The sequence below is a fragment of the Polypterus senegalus genome, chromosome 18, assembly GCF_016835505.1.
Source record: "Polypterus senegalus isolate Bchr_013 chromosome 18, ASM1683550v1, whole genome shotgun sequence".
In the NCBI taxonomy this organism is placed as follows: domain Eukaryota; kingdom Metazoa; phylum Chordata; class Cladistia; order Polypteriformes; family Polypteridae; genus Polypterus; species Polypterus senegalus.
Genome location: NC_053171.1, coordinates 25276960 through 25300484, shown reverse-complemented (window position 1 = coordinate 25300484; position 23525 = coordinate 25276960). Strand labels below are relative to the sequence as shown.

At 42.4% G+C, this 23525-nt stretch overlaps 1 protein-coding gene across 3 annotated transcripts in view; it reads left to right on the top strand.

Moving 5' to 3' along the window:
* Positions 1–21640, top strand: part of mdga2a (MAM domain containing glycosylphosphatidylinositol anchor 2a) — a 348884-nt gene extending 327244 nt beyond the window's left edge. For 2 of the 3 annotated variants that reach the window (XM_039741008.1, XM_039741006.1), the window contains 3 exons: positions 4572–4702; positions 15378–15483; positions 17825–18059. In XM_039741008.1, coding sequence (XP_039596942.1) covers positions 4572–4702; positions 15378–15483; positions 17825–17925 — 338 coding nt within the window. In that variant the 3' untranslated portion in view covers positions 17926–18059. Of the gene's footprint in view, positions 1–4571; positions 4703–15377; positions 15484–17824 lie in introns of all 3 variants that reach the window. The other variant, XM_039741007.1, reaches the window with a different exon arrangement.
* Positions 21641–23525: the final 1885 nt, after the last annotated feature.

Sequence of the window (23525 nt, the reverse complement as noted above, 5' to 3'; positions counted from 1 at the left end):
TACCTGCTGTCCGTTATGCTCTTTGGCTGTCTTTCAATGGAAGTTGATGATATCAGAGTCTGTCACAGAGTGAATGACCGCTTCAGAAGGTGAACACAGTAGGCCAGGACCAGCCGTCAACAGAAAGAATAAAACCAAAATGTCCCTCTGTAGAGAATCAAATACCTACTAACCAATCCAGCGAAGCACCAAAGTGCCAAAATTCCATGAGGGTTTGACATTTGGATCCTGCGAGGGTCCAAATTTGTCTCTGTGTCTGTTGGTTTCTTTTTTCTACCGGGCAGTGAGAGTCTGCCTCAGCTTTTGGTCATTTGTCACTGTCTCCTGTCAGTCTGGATGTTTGGGTGGCTGTCATTGTCATCTTATCTGGGTCTGTCCATCTTCTCAGTGTGTGACTGCCTGTTTATATGTGCCATTCTTGATTTGCACTTGCTGACGTCTCTCTGTCATTGTCTGTTTACGTGTATCAGATAGTCAGTGTGCTTCAGTTTGTGTATTCGTGTCGGTCTGTCCACCCTACTCCGTGTCTGTCTCCCTGTCAGTGTGTGTCAGTTTGTCTATCCACATATCGGCAGCTGTTTCTCTGTCATTGTCTATCTGTCTACTTGTCCATGTGTGCCTATCAATAATTAACAATTTGTCTATTCATCTTTTCCATGTCTGTCTGTCTGTATCTTTGCCTGCCTGTCTGTCCATCCATAAATTGTAAAAGAAGAAACTGGCAAAGATAAAGAGTTGGGGCACCACCGTGGTGACCCCGTATAATTAGATGAGAAAAATAACAAAAAACATGCAACAATTGCAGAGACGGCTTCTCAGGCAGGAGTTTTCTAGCGAACTAGGAATGGGTGGCCAGTTTCCAGGTTAAGTGGTCATGTGACAGGAAGAGGTGGGGCCAGTTGGACAGACAATGGAAGGGATGTTAGCAATGGAGTGGCTGGCAATCTTCTGTTGTGCAGAGTGAGGAGAAGAGACAGCATTAGAAAATAGCGCCAACCTCTAGCCTGGCGGGTAATTACCGTTACCAAAGCCCAAATCCTATGCGTACACGTGTAGCAGTCTTGTTAACATCTGTCACTCTGCCTGTCCAGCTTTTTATTGTCTCTTTATGTATCAGTCTGTTTGTCCACCTGTGTGCACCTTGTAAACGCCTGTCTGTCTGCCTACCAGTGTCTGCTTATGTCAGTCACTCTGTTCAGCTGGCAGTGCCAGTCTGTCCATCTGTTATGGTCTGTTTGTCGATTTATCTGTGCTTGTTAGTCTGTCCAACCTTTTAGTGTCTGGCTGCCTCTCTGTGTGTCAGTCCACCTGCCAGTGCCTACCTGTGTATGTCAGTCTCTCTTTTTACCCGACAGCGCCTTGTCTGTCTGTTTGTCTATCCAGGTGTCAGTGTCCATCTTTCTGTGTCTGTCAATCTGTCACTCTGCATTTGCTGATATCTGCCAGTTTGCCTGTCCACCTTATAAATATGTTATCAGTTTATGTTTTAGTCTGTCTGTCCATCCACCTCTTAGTATCTGCCTACCAGTCTGTCTGTTTGTCCATTTGTCGTTGTCTGTCTGCCAGTGTCTCTTTACATTTGTTAGTGTCTGACAGTTGGCCTGTTCACCTTTCTGTTTATGTGTCAGTCTGTCTGTCTGTCCAACCTCCTTGCAGCCTCTATTTGTATGTGTGGGTCTGTCTGTCCATCCCTTTGTCATTATCCATCTATCTCCCTGCATTTGCTAAATTCTGTCTGTTTGCATGCTCACCTTTCTGTCAGTATTTCTCAAACCATGGGTCGGGATCCAAATGTGGCCCTAGATGTGTCGCCATCTTAACTTTTTGAGGGCTGAATATTTTTTCCAGAAAACATAGTTTTCTGAAAAGCAATGGTTTCACACAGAAACTAACATAAAACATCTGTTGCTGTATGCTGTGGCTACCAGTTTGCCAAGAATATGTGGCAGGCTTGCTGCCAGGCTGTCTTTGCATGGCTGGGAGTTCCAGTGCACTGCAATCTGGTTTCTACCTGTTATCATTGTTAAGTGGCAGTCCTTCCTGCCGAACAGTGTCAGTATAACGATTAGCTGGGGACCATTTAGCTGAAGCGGGAACCTCACAGTCATTTTCGATCACTTGTATCAAAATCTGAGTCCGACAAGTCATAGTCCAGTTCAGAGATAATAGGCAAAACGTCGTCCACGGGGTGTTTTGCTTTACGCATTCGCTTTGATCTCTCGCCAGATGTCAGTGCCATTTTTGCCGTTGCTTGCACCTTGCTATTCACGGGAGTGAAGGAAATCTCAATCAACACTTTCCTTCTAGCAACGAGAGTTCAACTAAAACATAACGGTTGGTTTTGTCACAGTTTACAGTCGATTACCATTGTCAACTCCTCCTTTTGACAAAAGTCGACATCATCATTGAAAGAGTTAAGTAAACAATTATATCAGCCACAAGCTGCATGTGGTTTTCAGAGACAGAAAAACAACCCAAAGACTCCCCAGCAGCTTTACTGTATTTGTGAACTTGGAGAGGTGTCAGCTAACTCATAAGAATTACCCAGCGCAGAGGACGTGGACCCACCTGTGCTCGCTGCCCCACTAGCTTTGTAAGAAGACACTGGTGATACCATACCGTAGCCGTATCGCTGGCATACGAGTCCTGTTCATCTTTGTCTCAAGAAAATACCTTCAGATAGACAATGTGTTTGGTGAAAACGTCAAGCCTTACCCTCCATTGCTGAGGTGTTTCACTTGCATGTTGTTGAGCCATGGAGATTGTTTCATTTCGCTGTTGCGTCTCTTCATCTGTGTCTTTAGTAGGACGTCGTTGTTACGTGGCGGCGTTTGCTGCACACGGGTCTTTAGTAGTGAGAAGTGAGGTGCATGCGAGCACTGAAAAAATGTAAGAGTGCATGCCTGTGCCATCTAGTTACTGTGGTTGAGCATGAGCAGATCGGACTGCTCCATACACACGCACACACACGCAGGTCTTTCATTTATATATGTCTAATTGTTTTACTATTTTAGGGGGCTACTGATTGCAGATTTGAGGTCTGAATCCAGTCAAAGGGATACTTTGCTCTTGCCTACTGGGGAACTGAAATGACGGACATAAGTCCGTTTATGAGTAGATGACACCCTGTTATACACCACACTGCACGCTTCATTAAGAAAGCCAATGATCGAGGACAAATCCCTCAAATGCTTAGTATTATCGCCTACACTAAACTCTTTTCAATTCGATAAGAACCTCACAAGATTCATCCCAAAACGCTGGTTAAAGAAAATCCAACTCAGATTTACTGAGGTATAGGTTTGCTTATGCCATAAATACGTTGGAAGCAATGGCCGTTGTGCATTATCTGTCCACATGAAGCCTACCAAACTCTAAAGACTTTCAGAAACAAAGGAACACTTGAGGCTTCATAAAAAAATCCTAGCATGTGTGCATAGTGGGCCAGCTGACACTCGGGGGAATCATCTTGATGCACATCAAACTGACAAATATAGGAAAGCGCACGCCATTTCAGAAAAGCCCGTCTTGCCTCGTGCTGTAGATGTGCGCGTCCCAATTTTTAACGAGTCAGCCGCCAGCCAACTTCAAACATCCTCCTCCTATCGACAAACTTGTAAAAATCAGGCAAGTCCAGGTTACCCATTAAAAAGACAAATGGATGCTAAATTTGAGTCCGTATTAAACACCCAAGCATTGGGTTATTTTGGGATGAGTGCTATGCGTCTTTCATTATGTACAGTATATAAATGCTGAATATGTGTCTACTGTTATTTGTTAATGTGTGTCATTCTTGGGAAAATGCTGGCAAGTTTACATTATAATTACCACTAATAAAGGATTATTGCTGAACAGAGCTACATATTTATGGGTCCCAAGGCCAAAAAAGGTTTATGTGTTGGTCTGTCTGTCCGTCCTCCACTCAGTATCTGCCTATGTGTGTCAGTCTGTCTCTCTTATTTATCTCTGCCCATCCCAGTGTGAGCGTGTGGGTCCTGTAGGCACCCTGTGCTTTATAGAGAGGCCTCCTTGTCCTCCTCCACCTCCCCTGCGAGACGCCCTTCTCATTTTATGTCACACTTATTGTTTATTATATTGTTAAAGCTGATTGCCATGACAGTCAAGTTATTTTAAGTTTGAATTTCCTTTCATCTCCTCTGGGTCTGTCGGTCTTTCCAGTCCCCTGTGAGCTCCTCTTCCATGTCCCATAGGACGTGTCTCACTTGCTTTGTCCCAGACCCTTGTTCCCCTTCTCTTTATCTTTGAAGCTCTGAGGTCGTTCGCCTGCCTGCCTGCTTGCCTTTTTTCCGTTTCTGCTCCTGTCTTTCCCAATCTGTGAACCCCGGGTCATCTTAGACGTCGGGTCTTTTCGGATTGTCTCCAGTTCTGCTCCAGAGAGCAGCTGCTCACTTTGAATTAGCTTGAGGGCAGCCTGATCCCATGAGGTGCCTCCCCTGAGGCTCACCTGTCATCCCTAATGATGGCCTCGCTAGCTGCCTTCCACTGACTCTAATGACGCGAGCCAGTTTCTCTCTTTCTCTCAACACTCACCAGCTCTTCTTTCATTTCAGGTGTTCTAAACGTGTACTTGAAGTTAAAAGGGCAGACGACATCTGGAAACCCTGTATGGTCAATGAGAGGAAGCCAGGGACAGCACTGGAGGCAAGCGAGCATGAATATTCAGCCCAGCACATCATTCCAGGTGAGAAGTCTGCATTGGCCTGAGCACTTTTAGGTGCCAGCTGGGTACAATGATATTCAACTTTAGAATAACTAGTAGACAGAATAGAGGGCTTATATCTTTTGAGCAATGCCCAGTTTAAGGTGTCAGCTGGGTACACCCATGTAGATAATATTCTAGTTAGAGTAGAGGAGTTGTGCCCTATGAGCCATTATCATATGCCAGCTAGGTACCTATATATACTTGAGAAATGAAACCACACTTTTCAGAGTAGAGTGCTTCAGTCCCAAGTTTAAGTGGCAGCTGGGTATCTGGGTACACCCATGTAGAATAACACTGTAGTTAGAGTAAGGGGCTTAAATTCGTGCTGGGTAACCGCTGAAGGAAACAACTCTATGTAGAGTAGAATGAAGCGATCCAGTGTCCGTACAACAAAATCAAGAGTGCGCACAACCATGCTGAATGATCCACCTGGTTTTCCACATGCTGAAATGAATTGTCAAAAATGAGATCAAGTCTAAGTTAGGAAGCTCCATTCAGTAAATCACCCAGTGGCCTGTGGAAGTCTTAAGCCAGCCTTGGCCATGGGGGATTGTATACCGCTCCTTAGTGCTATGGGGAATTTGCAGTATGTTACCCACAGTCGTTACTGTCCTAATTCATGAGGAGTAATTTCACCCAGTAGAACCCCCTGTTGGTAATAATGTACAGGTAGGTTGTTATCTACCATCCTTCCAGATTAGAAAGTTAATGAAAGAACAGTCCCGTCTCCAAATAGGGGAATCTGCAGAAACAGTTTTCTCATAACCTCCACACCCTATATAGCACCAGGATGTAGAAAAGTGGCAGGCCACAAAAGCAGAGAAAGAAAGGTTGGAAGATAAAGCGTAAGTAAGTAAACATGTCCAAGTCAAAACCTCAAAATCAATCCACTTTCAATGGAAAGTCGCTAACGCATGCTTAAAAAGTCACCAGAAGTCGCTGGATGATGTAAATACCTCATTTGCATATCCATATTAACTCTTTAGGCTCCGCCCCATTCATCGTAGCTGTCGGCGCAGACTGACATTAAGCTTATTTTTCTAAAAAGGTACTAGAGATCATTCGTTTACCAAGCGCTATACTTGAGGTGCAAGGCGTTTGCTGTTAAAATGATGTATTGAATGGGTCTCTACGCTTCTGTGTTGTTTTTCTGTCTGCTTGCAACGATGGCTGATCTTAAGTGTCACAGTCCAGAGTGCCCATCCCTCCATATGGGAGCATAAACAAGATCATTATTTCCTGTGTCGTGTGGATTGTGAGACAGGGCGATTTGAATATAAATGTGTCAAGGTCTGCCTTTGTTTGTTAGCTATTGGATCTGAACTGGATTTCTTTCACCAATTGGATCTCTAAATTTTCCAGACACTGCCCTGTTCAAACATGGTTTAACGTGTCTACTGTCTGCATGGCAATCATTTGTTACATGAACTGTCATCAGTGACTTCAAGAAAGAAAAGTCACTTATGTCAACTGAAAATGTTGCTAGATTTGTCGCTAGGCTCTTTTTTAAAATAAGGTCATCAAATGGAGTCTGAAAAGTCGCTAGATGTAGTGAGAAAATCGCCACGTTGACAACACTGAACTAATCCTGTCTTTCAAGTAAACCAAAACGTAACCCAAAGTCCAAACTGGAAACACAGTCGTTTAATTATTTTCCATCCATCCATTCATCTTCTGCTATTAATCCAGGTCTGGGTTGTGCTGACAGCAGTCTTAAGCAAAGATGCCCAGGCTTCCCATTTCTCTGCACCTTCCTCCAAGGGAAACTGAGGTGTCCCAGCTGAGAGATATAATGACTCCAGTGCGTTCTGGGTCTGCCCTGAGGTCTCCTCCTGACTGGACTTGTCCAAAATGTCTCCACAGGGAGGAATCCAGAAGGAAAACTAATGTGATATCTGAACCACCTTATTTGGCCCTTTTCAATGCAGAGGAGAATCGACTCTACTTTGAAATCTTCCAAAATGTTGGCGCTCCTTACCCTGTTTCTAATGACGAGCCCAGACACCCTGTGAAGGACACTCATTTCAGCTGCTTGTGTCGGTGAATCTTTTCCTTTCTGTCATACCCAAAGCTCGTGGCCATAGGTGAGGATAGGAATATAATCAATCAATATATGAAAAACTCTCTCTTCACCACAACTGGGTGGTACAACATCCACATAACTGCGTACGCTGCTCCGATCCATCTGTTGATCTCCTGCTCTCTTCTTCCCTCACTCGTAACCCTGAGATACTTAAAACTCTTCCATATACAGTAGCACTTCCTGCCCAACCTAGAGAGGGCACTCCACCCTTTTCTGTTTGAGAGCCATGACCTCAGACGTAGAAGTGCTGATCCTCATCCCACAAACCTGCCCAGTGTGTACTTGAGGTCACCACTCAATGACGCCAACAGGACCACATCATCTGCAAAAAGCAGAGGTGCAGTACTGAGGTCACAGAGGTGGATCTCCTGCATTACTTAGCTGCACCTTGAAATTTTACCCATAAAAATTACGAACGGGATCTGTGACAAAGTGCATACCGGGCTGGTAATGTGAACCAAGCTCTTGTTCTGATTTTGCAGGGAATAAATAACTCTCAAGGGCAGGTTCCCAAAGCACCCTCAACAGGACACCTCAAAGGACACGGTTGTATGCCTTTTCCAAGTCCACAAAACACATGTAGACTGGTTGGGTTATACTTCCATGAACCCTCCAGAGTTCTCATGAGAGTAAAGAGCTGGTCCAGTGTTCTGAGACTGGGAAGAAATCCACATTGTTCCTCTTGAATCTGAGGTTTGATTGCTAGATGGACCCTCCATTCTAGTACCTTGGCATAGGCCTTCCCAGGGAGGCTGAGTAGTGTGATCTCCCTAAAGCTGAAGTACACCTCTTTAAAAATGGGGACCACAACCCCAGTATCTCGAGACACAGTCCCTGCACTTCCACACAATGCTAAAATGCCTTGTCAGCCAAAACAGCCCAACAACATCCAGAGGCTTCAGGAATTCTGGGTGAATATCACCTACTCCTGGGTCCTTGCCAGCAAGCAGATTTTTAACTACCACACTGACCTCACCTGTAGTGACTTGTTTCATAAAAACTAAACCAAAAATGCACAAGACCTTACAGAGAGCGTGCCGACAATTTTACACAATGAGAGCTCCTTGCTGTTGTGGACTTTACATTTACATTTAGAGGCTTGGCAGACGCTTTTATCCAAAGCGACTTACAAAAGAGGTAAATGTAATCAAGTAACATTAGGCTGGGGCCTGTTTGTTCAGCAAGTATAATAGGACTGGGGACAAAAGTTGATTGCCACAAGTGAAAAGATGTGATAACTAATAATTTACAATCATAGATAGATAGATAGATAGATAGATAGATAGATAGATAGATAGATAGATAGATAGATAGATAGATAGATAGATAGATAGATAAGAAAGGCACTATTAGATAGATAGATAGATAGATAGATAGATAGATAGATAGATAGATAGATAGATCTTTGTTGTCATTGTCACTGTTAACTAGATTAACAATTGACTAAACAATTAAACTTAAAAAACAAATAAACTAACAATATGAAAGGATCACAGAGCAAAATATTCCTCTATCAGTTAGACTGACATTCACAGAAGATATGGGTCTTCAGTTGATTCTTAAAATCATTGAGGGTGGGCAGCTCATTCCACAAGGTGGGAACTACACAAGAAACGAGTCTGGACTGATACTTGATAACACACAGAGCTGGCATCACCAGACACTGTTCACTGGCAGACTTGAGTGGGCACCGCACCAGTGTCTCCATATACTCAGGTGCTAACCCATTGACTATTCTGTAGGCCAGCATCAGGGGATTTGAACTTAATGTGTGCAGCTACAGGGAGCAAATGGAGCGACCCGAAGAGAGGAGTGACATGTGCCCACCTCAGCTGGTTAAAAACAAGCCAGGCTGCTGCATTCTGGACCATCTCCTGTGGCTTGATAGCACATGTGGGTACTCCTGCCAGGAGTGAGTTGCTTTAGTCCAGACGCGACAAGACCAAAGCCTGGACCAGAAGTTTTGCTGCATACACCCACCGTCAGATAAGGTCTGATCTTCTGGATGTTGTACAGCGTGAAAATGCATGATCGAGAAATGTCAGACTTTAGATTTTCATGACTTTCAGAACCATCCCCTAATAACATAAGAGTGTATCCTAAACTCCAGGTGCTCTATATAGTGGCGTCCAAAATGAAAACAAAAATGTTCTCATGGCAATTTCAATACATAACAGAAATACAAGGTGAGACACAAAAATAACCAGACTGGGATTGGGGCTTTCCTGGAAAACCGTCTGGTGCTCAACCAAATGTGAATCATAGAACTATATCTTTTCCTACACGCCCTCTCAAATATACCCTGCGAATAGCCCAATCAGTATTTGCACAACAATTGCTACATGAGTTGCCGCTATAATGTCGGGTGAAAAAATTGAACCGCGAATCACATTCAAATTTCTAACGAAATTGAACAAAACAGCCACAGAAGCTTATGAAATGATAAAAACAGTGTACGGTGATAACAGTTTATCTCATACACAAGTTTTTGAGTGGCACAAACGTTTCAAGGAAGGACAAGAAAATGTGGAAGAGGTTCAACACCCAGGTCAAGAGGTGGGTGGGTGCTTCACCAAGACAACGCTCCCGCGCACAATGCTTTTTCTGTAGAGGAGTTTTTGACTGACACAAACATTCCTGTCCTCGATCATCCTCCCTATTCGCCCGATTTGGCTCCCTGTGATTTTTTCACTTGATCCCGAAAATCAAAAGTGACCTGAAGGAAACACATTTTTCTTCAACGGATGAAGTGGAAGACAAAAACGGCAAGCCTGTTGAAGAGCCTCAAGCAAGAAGACTTCCAGCACTGTTTCAATCAATAGAAGATACGTAAGGAGCGGTGTAGAGATCGGAAGGGGGAGTATATAGAAGGTGACAATGTTTAGAACGCTGTAATTCAGCAATAAATATTTTTTTTGTTACCAATCCGGTTATTATTCTCACCTCGTAATTTCTATTATGTTATAGCCACAAAAATAACAACAACCAAATATACAAGAATGTGGTAAAATCATAACACACTGAAAGCAGATATCATCTCAAAATATAGCACCCTTACAACATGACACCTTGAAGTTTGCTGTTTGGCAGAATCCACCTGGTTTTTGTGTCTCAGTGGGTACTCAGGCTGCTGTAATATTCTTCATTCTTCTCTCTGAGTGAATGCTTTTGATTGCTGGCAGCCGCGGTAAAACCAACAGGCACAAATCTCTATCAGAAAATGACATAAAGAGTGGCAGCTAAGTGACGGCGTCACACTTTCCACTCAAGGAGAATCAAAGCACCTGTCTCCTGCCAGGCAGCCATGGATTAGAGCGGCATTTAGAGAAAGTGACAGCACCTTCATAAGCACAAGTGGAACGAGCGAAAGGGGGCTGAATCACACAGGATAATTCAAGAGGTGTTGCTGCTCGAATACTGAGTGGTGCCCCAAGAGCTGTTAGATGGTGGTGAGTTAGTATGCAATCTTAATTTCAGGTGTCTAGTGAGAGGAACGTAAAATGAGAGAAGCTGTGCTGACCCCCCCACCTCACACCACCGGTTTTGCTTTTAAAGAGAGCATAATATGAATTGAGCAGCCCCTCTATACTGCATCTCCTTTTCCCAGAATTAAATATGTCAAAACAAAATTAAAGGTATTATTGATGGGGAAACAGAAAAGATCAAATGGAATAGGACAACAAGAAGCACTGGCATTCAACCCTAGCCTCATTGTTGGGTTTCAGACTGCACTAACCAGGTTATTCTACCTGAAGAAAAAGGGGCAGAATAGAGATGGATTCCAAGGACCAAGAAAATGTTAAAGTCTTTATACAAAGCAGAATATAAAAAACAGAACTTCAAACCAAGAACTGTACCTAACCATACATCACAGACACAATCAACCAGCCAGAAATCCATAATCCTGAAATCCACAAGAATTAGCTGATATTATCCACAATCTCGGACAACCTGGGAGAGCACAACCCTGACTTTTATACTGTAGCCATGATAATATCACACATTGCTTGCTTCTTGTTGTCATGTGATAGCAATCAAGGTGACGACCACAAACAAAGGTTCACAAAATCGTATGGAAACAAAATTGAAGAACAAATTCACACTTCTAAATCTTCTATATTGCACAAGCCAAATAGCAAAACAATTGTATAGTGGGGGTTGCAAAGCATGTGAAGCCTCTAAAAGATCCATAAAGTTGGCCAGGACCTTCATTGACCACCTAAACTCAGCCATGCTCCAAATACCCACTTGGTCGCCTCAACCAAAGCAGGCCCCAAAAATGGGGAGCTGGTGTTAAAAGTTCAAAATACAACAAAAGGTTCCAGAATATATCAAAATGTTTCACAAGGGAGAGGACGTGAACTCTGGCTTGTATAGGGACAAGCTTCACTAGAATCTTTATAAATAAAGAGAGATTAAGAAGTATAGAAAATAAAGCAGAAATCCTCAGCAAAATAAAAAAGGCAAAAAGGACTGCAATCAAACCGCAATACGAGATCCAGAAACAGAGATTCCAACACAGAATAAAAAGAAATACAATACTCACACAAAACTTCAAATCAAACTTATTGCTGAGTCTGTCTTTCTTGACTGAATATAAAGCCAGAGGGTGGACCCAGCAGCAGTGATGTCAGTGTGGCCCCGCCTCCTGGGGCTCCACCCACAAAGTACTCGGAATGGCTAACACTATAACCTAAATCATAGGCAAACATAACAGAAATGACATGAAAAATAATCATTTAAAAATAACATTAAAAAACAAATATATGCAAGTCAGGGTAAAAAAAAAATCCTGGCTGTAACATATCCAGTGAGTGGTCCAAAGGAAAATCTTTATTAAGCCCAGGAAAAAATGAACAAAGTTCCAGACACCATAACACAGTTTGGGTGGCTTATCCTTGAGCTCACTGACTAAATATATTAAATCAGTACCTAAAAATCTCTAGCACACCCCCAGCCCAGCTCACCTTCCAAACTTTCTGTCTGTTTTCTCTCTCTGAAGCTCTGACCATGCCCTCTCCCTGCCAGGCTGAAGCCTTGCCCAACTCTTCTTCCTACTCAAAAGCTCAAGGGAAGTGTCTCAACTCCAAGAGCACCCTCTGGTGGCCTGTACATCCCAGGGCACCTATGGTTTATGTAGAGGAACAGGTATCCTTAGTAGCCATCTACCATTTTCAAGCTGCAGCATGAACCTCTATGCTCCACACTGGAAGCCTTTGGTGCAACATAATAGTTTTGGGGAAACTCTTTTAGTCTTTGGTGTAGCTGCCATAACACTTCTAGTATATCATTGATTCTTTGTACTGTATTAATAAATTTGTTGCCTTTAATGGTGACTTAACTATGCTGTATTACCCATCAGTCCCTGCTTCCCAGATGAAATATAAGCGTGTAACTGGTGCCCACCTATTTCACCTTTGTCCTGATTTTCCTCCTATCATCTGCCTGCCCAGCTTATTTCTTACATAAAAATGCATATGGCTATCCTTAAGTGGTTATTTGGTCAAATCATTTGTCTTCTAGTATACACGCCACACAACCTCATTTATCTTTATGATTGCCTTGCCAACCTGGCACCCTGTAACGGTATGTTAACTCTCTAAAGACCCCATCTCCACCCATTTTGCACTGCTGTTCATTCGTCATTAGATAGCTGCAGTAAAACCTGTATCACCTTACTGTCTGGTCACTGCCTGCTTTTAAAAGTTAGTTTTACTACACGTACTTGCGTGCACTGAGCTCTATGACCTTTCTCCTTTCTTAAAAACCGTCCAGCCACTGCTTCCAACGCAAAAAAAAAAAAAAATTAGACTGTGAGAACAGAAAATAAAGCAATGTCTGATCATGTGGGAAAGACAAGCCAGGGTGTGGTGGCAGACATGAACAGAAGTAAGCCCAGTGTCAAAATTAGAGAAGAATTAGAGAAATAAATCTTTATGGGCAAGACCTAATCGCAAGAGGAGCATAAACTAGCAAAGGTCAGCAATGGTTGGGATTGTGTTTTGAACCTCTAGATGTATTTGTGACATTATTTCACTTTTTAAGGTGATATTACCTTTCTTTTGTGATGTCACTGCACTGCCATTTTGTGGATCATTTTCAGCCATGCACCTTTTAGATTTTTCTGCATTGCTGCAGTTGTCTTGTTAGTAATGGTATCCTGTTACTACATGCCCAATTTGTGATGTCATCACCACAATGCAATTTACATTACCTTTGCACTAATTCTGATGATCCAAATCCAGAAATTTGTTTAGAAATTCATATCAGTAAAGGGCTTAAGGATTTTTGTTTGTTTCATTAACTACGAGTTTAGGTTCACATTTTGGGCTTGGTACTCTCAGTATTTTTCAAATCTCTAGCTCAGACCACTGTGTGTTTGCTTCTGTTTTGCATCTTATGGTCCAGTTCTCAGATTTGTCCTTTGTGGCCTGACATTTTGCCTTCACTGGAAATACAGCAGCAATATGTCAAGTCAAGGTATGCAAAACACAAGCCAGAATTGGAATATCATAAATCCAAGAAACACACCAAGACATACTTAAAAAGTATCAAGTGGTTAGAAGCAAAAAAAAAAAAGAGTCCAGAGCCCTCTTTCATTGTCCTGATTCCTTCCATTATATGTTTTCTGGTGAGGAGACAATTTAATAAGGAAGAGGCCAGGAAAGCAAAAACCAGAAAGTCCGGCTGAGGATCATAACCAGAAGACAGAAGATCTGTCACTAGATCCAAATCGCTAAACAAATTTATAGATCTTTAACTGTTGCAAAGATCAAAACCCTAATAACTCTTTAATCTTTCATTAAATCCCAATATCCATCCATCCATCCATCCATTATCCAACCCGCTATATCCCAACTACAGGGTCACAGGGGTCTGCTGGAGCCAATTCCAGCCAGCACAGGGCACAAGGCAGAAAACAAACCCCGGGCAGGGCGCCAGCCCACCGCAGGGCCTTATCTATCTATCTATCTATCTATCTATCTATCTATCTATCTATTATCCAACTCGCTATATCCTAACTACAGGGTCACGGGCGTCTGCTGGAGCCAATCCCAGTCAGCACAGCCCACCGCAGTAAATCACAATATCTAATCTCAAATTCAATTTCAAAAACATGTTTCAGAAATTCAAGCCTTCAAAAGTCCGACACTAGAGAACCCACTCGGCTTTCGTTTAAGTATTTATCCACAATCTTGCACAATGAGAGAGGACTGCGATGCCACCCTTCATACTGTTGATTGTATGAAAGAACCTCAAATATGGTGAAAAGAGGTTGAGAGGCTTCCAAAATGATCACAAAGCAGGTCAGGACCCTCTGTGGCTAGCCCAGAAGAGACTTACCCAAGCCAGCCAGTCCTGCAGCTGCTAGCTCTAGGCTTCGGCCTAAACAGGCCTGCAAATTTGGAGCTGGATTTTAAATCTCAAAAATATAATAAGAGTCACAATTTTTATAAAAGTTTCACAAGGGAGACAGAAACCGTCAAGTCTCACAAAGAATCTATATAAGATAAGAGATTATTTAAAAAATAGAAATATTAACAAAGATAGCAAATTGATATGTCTAAAAAGGCAATTGAAGGTAACCAAGTCCAATCCAGAACATGAAAGTAGTAATCCAAGAACAGAAAAACAGGAATATCAGAAGGAAACAATAGTTAGAAGAAACTTTACAAACTAAATGCACCGCTACTGGGTTCTCTTTCTGGCTGTCTTATTGTAAAGCTGCATTAACAATAGGGTGGACCTGCCTCCTAGGGTTCCACCCACAAAGTACAATAGATAAAGAGACAGTACCTCATTAACAAATTTAACAATTTAAATTTAACAGAAAAAAATATGAAAAACAAAAGAAAAATAAACACAAGCCAGCAAAATAATCCCTGGTTGTAACGTAATACTGCTCTGCTAGTGACGTCATAAATCGCAGCTTCTGAGATCACAGCTCATATCAGCACATCACTAAATGAAGGCAACCAGGCAACAAAATGGTGGCACATGTCAAAAAAAAAAAGTTGTATTAGGTATATAATAAAAACATAATGTTATAAAATGTCAACACTTCCAAGATGAAACCGAAAGTATAAATGTATAGATAGATAGAAAGATTCGGCACATTTGCAGACCTCCAGAAATCTATAAAATTACCATAAATATGCGGGATTAATCAAAATAATTTATATTAAGTTGGGCTGGGCCTGTAGTGAGTTTGGAGTGAATTCCCAGCCCACTCCTTACACTGTAAAGACATGTGATGGGATGTGGTTAATGACTCCTGGATATTTGTAGCTACAAATATAAGGCTGATTGATGACAAATAGGGGATCGGGCACAAGAGATAATTTATAAAAGGTGAATCCCATTGGCTCTAAGTAGAAGGCTGCTAACGTCACCAGCTTACAGGACTAATTCACACCTTCAGTACACTCCCTCTGTGCCTCGTTTGAAATGACTCCCTGCTCCACATTGTTTTGCCCAAAGTGCATTATGGGTGTGCCCTTCAGTCATCAGGTGTGTTGCTGAGCTCCACAGCATGGCAGAGTGCTTGATGTTCAATTATTGTGTTTTCAGGTGATCTTCGAAGGGGTCCGCGGCGAGGGAATCGAGGGTGACATCGCAATTGATGATGTGTCAATCGTCGAAGGCGAGTGCATGAAAGATAACCAGCCACCCAAGAGTGAGTTACATTGACATGTGCCTGCGCTCATATGTGTTTGTGTGTGTTTGTGTGCATACTGTAACAACAGAAATTGCGCATTCCAGAAAACATAATAAGTGAGAGAAAACTAAAAGTGATAGTAATTTGGTAAAAAAAACTCCAACTAACTGCATTTTTTTAAGAAATTAAAATTGGAAAAATATTTAAGTCAAGATTGATGATGTAAACTGCTTTTGATTCATTCTGAAAAGCAGAAAGGAAAGAAACAATCTTGGGATACTTAATGAGAAACCCCTCATTAATTCCAAAAGAAGATAAAATTGAGGTTGTGAATATTCATCTCAATTTATTCTTATGAGATCCACTTGAGTGGGCGCACCACCAGTGATACCTACAATAGTGCACAGACCAAAAGAAGAGAGCATAACAATGCTGACCTCTTGTCCTGAGACAGAAGTGGAGTGGATTGAGGGATCATTTATGGAGACGGATGAGTAGGTTCCCGCACGTACAGGTGGGGGTGTCACTGTTCAGGAATGTGAAAGGAAGCAGCAGATTCAACATTCCACCCTCTACCTCCTTCAGTTTAGTCTCACCTGGTTAATCCCAACTGGATGGTCTAAGGATGCTCTTCTCATCGATGGGGTTGTGCAGTGCATGTATTAGAAGATGAAATGTTGCCATCATCTTATTAAAGGGTGAAGGGCTTTATGAAAAAATCGAGAGTGTGCTCCCCTCGACATTCTCGAAAACTGAGATAGAGGAAAAGGTCATGAGAACGGCTTCCAGTTGTGCAATATTTCTCAATTATCATATCTCTTTGTTTCTCATCATAACTAATTGATAATATCGATACATAATCATTTATCTCTAGTTATAATCAAAGTTTATATTAAAAGGATATTTTCGCACTTAGGGAGGTCAAAAACGGTGGTGGAATTTTTTCATGATTATATCTGCATTACCTCGATTATGTGCAAAGTAAAAAGAGTTAGAGTCACCTAAAAACATAGAAAAAGTGTTAGTATTATATAATATTTGTTGCAATAAATTGTTATAGGTAAAACTGCATTTAGCTGCATTTCATTATGATAATGATGGCGGAAATAAAACAGTAAAATGAAATGTATTACCAGGAACACGACGGGGACGTAGCAGCTTATTGTTCCTATTACATCATTATAGTTACATGGCATGTTCAATAATTACACATGATTGTTAAACTGATGATGTATAAATTAAAATAAAATGAATAATAGTTGTTGAAAGAATATGCATTATATTAAATACAATTTTTAATATCATGTACACATTTATATTTCCATGATACAAAAAATTAGCATGGTTGTTTAAATAAAATACTACTTCCGGTCGTGTAGTTTTTCTCAAATGTCATATCTGTTTGCTTTTTATCATTATAAATATCGATACAAAATCTAACTGTCACTGTTTACTTGAAATTTTGTGAAAGTATTCAGTTAAACTACCACTTCTGGTTGCTGGAAGTGACCCAAAAGTTGACAGGATTTTTGATATAAAGCAGGTGTACAAAATCTTATTAACCGAGGGCAAAGCTTTTTCGAGATATCATGTTTACACACAGACAGAAATCCTTTTAAAAATGGTATTTTCGGACTCAGTAAAGCCTAAACTGTCAAGATTCATCAAAATCTCGAGGTTGAATTTTTTCACGATTCCTATACTTTCTCTATATTATGTATACAAAAAAAGTAAAAAAAAAAAAACGGAAAACCTCTTTCTGGTATTAATTAATTCCTAATGTATTCAAGTTAAATATAATGATGCCTTATCAGACAGATTTATTTAGTGAGTGGCAGAAATCAATTGGGGCTTTCTTTAGGAACAAAACTGTGTTTGCCTTCGACTCGCTAAGATTAAGTAAGCGAAAAGTGCGACTGAAAATCGCTGGAAAAGTCGTGTGATGCCTTATAGGAAAACCAAAAAGATCAGCGGTAGGATTTTGAACTCTGTTTCCTTCAGAGTTCCTTCTTTCCTTTCACTATGTTTAGATTTAGTCCCCTGCTTAACAACCAACTGTTCTGCAGAAGGCCAGCTAATAAATTGGAGCACCTTGTTGGTCCAAAGTAATCCTAACGGTGGGGTGGACAATGTAAGACGAGGGTGCGTCCTTTTCAGAGTGCTCTAGCATTGTGCCCTTTAGCTTTGCTTGTGTGTATTTGTACATCGCATGCTGTTGTGTGCTGGCACTGCATGTTGCCTCTCTCCATTAGGCCATGAACGCTGTTGTGGTCTGTGGTTGTGTTTACATGTACGTTGCATCTGCCAGCATCTGTTCTCATGTTTTGTCCCGCTTCTCGTCCTTTCATGTCTCTCACAGCCATTTCCTTCTGCGTCCATCAGCACACTCCTCTCATCCCTTTGCCTCCTCTCCACGTCTCACCGCCCACGTCTCCATGCTTCTTTGTCTGCGCAACCTGAGTCAAGGGGCTAACAAGGCTTGTCCATCCATTTTTTCTCAGACTTGAAATCATCGTCCCCACCTTCAGTAAGGACGCATATATGGCAGTTGCCTGTCACTCTGGTGGTGGCTCTGTTGACGAACCGAAGGTGACCTTTCCCTGGCAGAGGCTGCTGAAATGAGCCATTGGGTACTGGCATGAAGAAGGAGTCTTTGTACTTGGACCTTCAGAAAACAAAAAAGAAAAAAATATCTGAAAAAAAAAATAAGAAAAAAAAAGAAAAAAGAAAACTACCAAAGATTCATCCGCTGAACTGCTGAGCGTCAGACTGACATGTGAAAGGAAAGCACCTGAGAGCAAAAGAACTTCAGTCAGAGTCCCGTGTTTGTAAAGAAATATATGCAGCACGCCTGTGAGGGCAGATGGGAGAATCCTTTTGTGGACAAGTCTCAAGTGAGCGAGAGAGCCAGCGAGCGAGAGACATGCTCTTGTAAAGCACAAAGTCATGGCTGTGTGTGTGTGCGCGCGTGTGTGTATTCTCGTTTTTCTTTTGGTCGTTTTCCCTTTTTTCCCATGTTGCCAAGGAACCCTGAGGGTTATGGATTAACAGTTCCTCCCCCTTTTTTCCTCCCCCCTCCTCGCTGGCACCGGCACCACATACCTTCAGCTTGTCTCTTGTTTGGCTGTCCTTTTTATTGGCTCCCATGCCCCAAACTCTTCCGCACTCTCCTGTTTTCTCATTGTCAGCATGGCAGTGCTCTGGGTGGCTACCGTCTCTCCCTGCATGAACTCCCACTGGTTTCAGGAAGAAAAAAAATTATACAAAACAAAAACAAACAGAAAAACAAGAAGTCCTGTTTAAGGCCCGTTGGAAGTGTCTCCCTTCCTGTCAACACCCCCACCCCACATCCGTCCAACTTTGGGAATGTGAGCCTCTGTCTGCCATGAAACCAAGTGCCTTCAAATTTCAAGCCTGAAAGGGTGAAGAGAACACTGGCGGGCCCAGCAGAGCCAATGGAAAACGCCACGCCACCAGAGGAGCGCATCTCCGAGCCCCGCGGCTCCTCCACCTATCACGCTTCTTATAGCCATCAAGACAGCCATGGCCTTTGAGCTCGCAGTCCTCTCGATATGGGATGGGGGGGCGGGGCCTAAAGGGAGCAGCTTGTGTGAGTATGCGTGAGTGTGTGAGTGTGAGCGAGCGAGTCTGCGGGTGCGTGTTAAGCGTCTGAGGGGACGGAGTGGACCTTGGGACTCCAGCGGCCTCCTTCACCTCTGCCCTTTTAAACTGTGTGGATTCTGAAAAAAAAGAAATATTTTATTACTTTACGCGGATTCGTGTAGCCGGACTTTTACACGAAACAGACTCGGAGCTACCTGACACCATACAAAACCTTAACCAGCTGGTTTTTCAGACGTATTGTAAATCTCCCCAATATTGTTGCATATGATGACATTTAAAGACTCTTTCCTTTTTTTTTTCCTTTATTTGACCTTTTAACTTCATATAACAGGCTTTCTTTTGTTTCAGGAAGATATACTTGTCCTTTCTTAGCACCCTTGCATTTTAAACAAGAAGAAAAAAAAAAGATATGCAAAACAAACAAAAAAAAAATTGGTAAATAAATTATTTCAAAAGGCAAGTTCTATAGGTAACCTTTGTGACTATTGATACAAAAAAAAAGCACAAAATGTAATAATAATAAAAAACGATGCTCACCTTGATTTATTTTTACTACTCTTTAGGAGTACCAGCCCACATTTGCAAAAAAGAAAAACACAATCATTCTGGAATTAAAAAAAAAAGAAGGAAAAGAAATCAAACCACAAATTTTACGTCTGTTCAATAAAATCTAATTTCAGGTAAGAGGTGCCGTCTGAATGGTTGTGTGTTTGCCATCACTGCTGACATGCTGTGGGAAATGTGGGTATCGGGGCGCCAAACTTAAAAGGGGTCTTTTTAGAAGGAAGATGGGTGGCGTAAGATCTTTACAAAGGGACCCCAACAGCCTTCCTTTTTTTAATTGTGTTACAAGCTTCTTTCATGTTGCTTTCTTTTCCATTTACCCACCAAGCAACTGTGTTGTGGACTTTTGCAGATAAGCAGTGCAAAACAGACAGGTGAATCAATGCCCACATTTACTGGAGGTCTACACAGAGCTCTGCTCCTTGGTTTCATAGTCACTAGTGCTGATTCCTCTATGAGGGTCTCACAGAAAAGTGGAAATCTGTGACATGGAAACTGGCGACTCAGAAAAAAACTGACTGACTGATCCATGTGAGCCATCAGGGGCTTCAGGAGGACTCGAAGAAAAAGGAGCAGAATGGTCCCCCCCACTTCAAATCCATCTGAGGAGACCGGACCCATGGAGAACATTCAGCCCCTTCCCGTTGCACAGGCAGTTGTGACAACAGCATCTGAACACAGCAATGTTAGCAGTAGAAATAACTGAGACTGGGAATCAGGGTCTCCAACATCCAGCCTCACAACATACAGTCAGCCTCGCCCTATTGTTGAGTACAGCGTCTGAATGTAGCAGGTTCAAGTAGTGCAAATAACTGAGACTGGGAGTGAGGATCTCCGGCATCCAGCTCTGCCCCAAACATCCAGACCCACCCTATTGTATAGGCCGTCATGAGGACAGCATCTGACTGCAGCAGCATAAACTGTGGAAATACTTGAAACTGAGATGGAGGGTCTTTAACATTAAGCCTCGCCACCAAACATCCAGCTCCGCCTCATTCTGCTGCCTGCAGTGTGGAATGTGTGAATGCAGCAGCATCAGATGTGGAAGTAACAGACAGAGACTGAGTGTCTCCAACATCCATTGTGACTCCAAACATCAGGCTCCACCATGAGGACAGAATCTAAATGCAGCAGAATCAGCTATTGTAATAATTGAGACTGGGGTTGAAGGTTTTTAACGTTAAGCCCCGCCCCAAACAAAAAGCTCACCTCATTATGCTGGCTGCAATGAGGAGTGTGTGAACTCAGTGGCATCAGATGTGGAAGTAACAGACTGGAATTGAGCATCTACAATGTCCAATCTCGCCCCAAACATCCAATCCTGCCCCGTTGTGCAGGTTGTCATGAAGCTGGTGTCTGAATGTGGTAACATCAGTGGTGGAAATATCTGAGATTTGGGATTAAAGGGTCTGCAACATTAAGCCGAACCCCAAACATCCTGCTCCACTCCATTTTGTGGGCTGCAGTGAGGAATGTCTGAATGCAGAAACATCAGATGTGGAAGTAACAGACAGGGAATGAGTGTCTCCACCATCCACTGTGACCCCAAATATCAAGCTCCACCATGAGGACAGCATCTGCTATTATAATAATTGAGACTGAGGTTGAGGGCCGCCAACATCTAGCCCTGCTTCAAACATCCAGCTCCACCCCACTTTACAGGCTGCATGGTGGATGTGTCTGAAGTCAGTGGCATCAGATGTGGAAGTAACAGACTGGGATTGAGCATCTCCAACATCCAACTCCGCCCCAAACATCCAATCCTACCCCATCGTGCAGGCTGCCATGAGGACAGCATCAGCTGAAACTGGGATTGTAGGTCTCCAGCGTCCAGCCCCAGTCCATTCAGTGGGGTTTTAGCGAGTTGAACTTGGAACAACTGTGTAGATGATCAGCTGTTAGCACACATTTGAAGGTCATCCCAGATTGTTCATATGCACCACTTTCCTGAAATATAGTAAGCCCATCTTTTAGAGGAGTGACTGAGTAAAGCATTGCGTTTATTTGCATAACCATTTTGTTTTCTAGGTAAATATTGTAGTAATGAATGTGTGTAGCAAATACATCGGAATAAAAGTAGCCATTTGGGTTTGAAGATGTAGTGAAGTGCAAGTGAAAGTAGGCAAAAAATGTCATGCTTATGCAAAGTTGAAATCTTCACAGAACATACTGAAGTACAGTAGCGAAGTAGGCCTATAATATTGGGGCAGCTCTCCACAGTTGGAGTTCAGGTGGGAGGCCATTCTGCTACTTTTTGTTCAAGCCCTCCTGAGGCCCCAGATGGCTCTCACTGGTCAGTTCTTTCTGTGTCATCAGTTTTCACGTCACAGACATCCTCTCGTTGTGAGACTTTAACAGAAAAACCAAACAGCAGACCAACCAATAGGTGTGTAAAACAGTAAATGTGTGTGGGGGAGGGTGACTTGAGTAAAAGAGTTGCATAGGTGGCACCGGACGTGAGTTTCCCTGAGACAGAGAGAGAATATGGAGCGACATTCAACAAGAGGATTGAGGTAGGTACAAAAGTTCATACCAGGTGAATACACTCTGAGAAATAAAAAATAACTGCCCCTGGATAGAGTGGTCTAATCTGTAGTAAGATCAGCATGTAGATACCAGTAGGTAAATTATGGTGGTCTTACCAAGAGCTACCAGCTCTCTCAATAACAGGACTGGGATATATGCATCTGGCAGTGCACAACCACGAATTTCTAGGAAATGTCACTGAACAATTTTGTGAGTAACACTGTTAATGTAAGTTAGAGGTGTTCATTTTTTACATGTTGGTCTTTTTGATGTGACTGTGTGAACCATTATGTTATTGGAAGGTAAAGCAGGACTGTCACACTTTATGAATCAGGATTCAGGGACCACCACAGTACCTAGGGAGACATTTCCCAGCATTCACAGAGACTTGGCACCCTCCATCGACTGTTGGGTAACACCAGAGACCATGGGCTGCATGGGGAGAATGTCATCCATTGAGACATCTATCACTGACTGGCTGTAATTGTCAACTGCTTCTATAGTGGTGTTGTGCTTGAGAGACCTGATTGTTCATTGATCAGTATTGCTGTCATGATGTCTGTTGTTTTCCATTGAAGGCTACCGGCCAATGGATGTCCACACAGAGGGGTTACAAGTGAAGTTGAAGTTCATAACTGTCAGGTGTCAAGGCCTACAATATACAGCAACCCTGATGTTTGTTATGGGTAGTTTTGGCCATGTGAGATCCTGTCAACCAGTGTGTGCCCCTTTGCCAGTTTGTAACAGGACCCCACTCCTGAGTCCAGTTCAGTCTGTCCAAACTGTGTGGTCTGTCAAGGTGTCCGCAAAATAACACGACTTGACGTAAAGGAGATCTTAGCAGAGAAGTCAAAGACTGGTTTACATGGCCCATGATTCTCTTCTTAACAAATATGATTAATGAAATTAATTAATGCAAGATTCTGTGAAGTTCACGGCCCATAAAAAGTCTTCACCCCTTAGAAATTTTCACATATTATTGTTAGTAAAACATTGAATCACAGTTGACTTTGTTTGTGTTTTTTGACAGTGATCAACAGAGAAACACTCTTAAATGTCAAAATGAAAACAGATCTATGAAAGGTGGTGAAACTTAATGACAAATATCAATCACAAAATAACTGATCCTGTAAGTATTCATCCCCTTTAATCTGGCTCTCCTACATCCTCAGCAAGTGGTTTTAGAATTCCCAGAATGAGTTCAATGGATGTGATCGGTCTGGGGTGTCAGTTGACTGTTGTTTAAATGCACCCACACGTGGATGGGCCACCTTGTTGTGGGACAGTATGGTAGACTAACCCACACAATGAAGACAAAGGAACACAACTAGTAGCTCCAAGTCAGA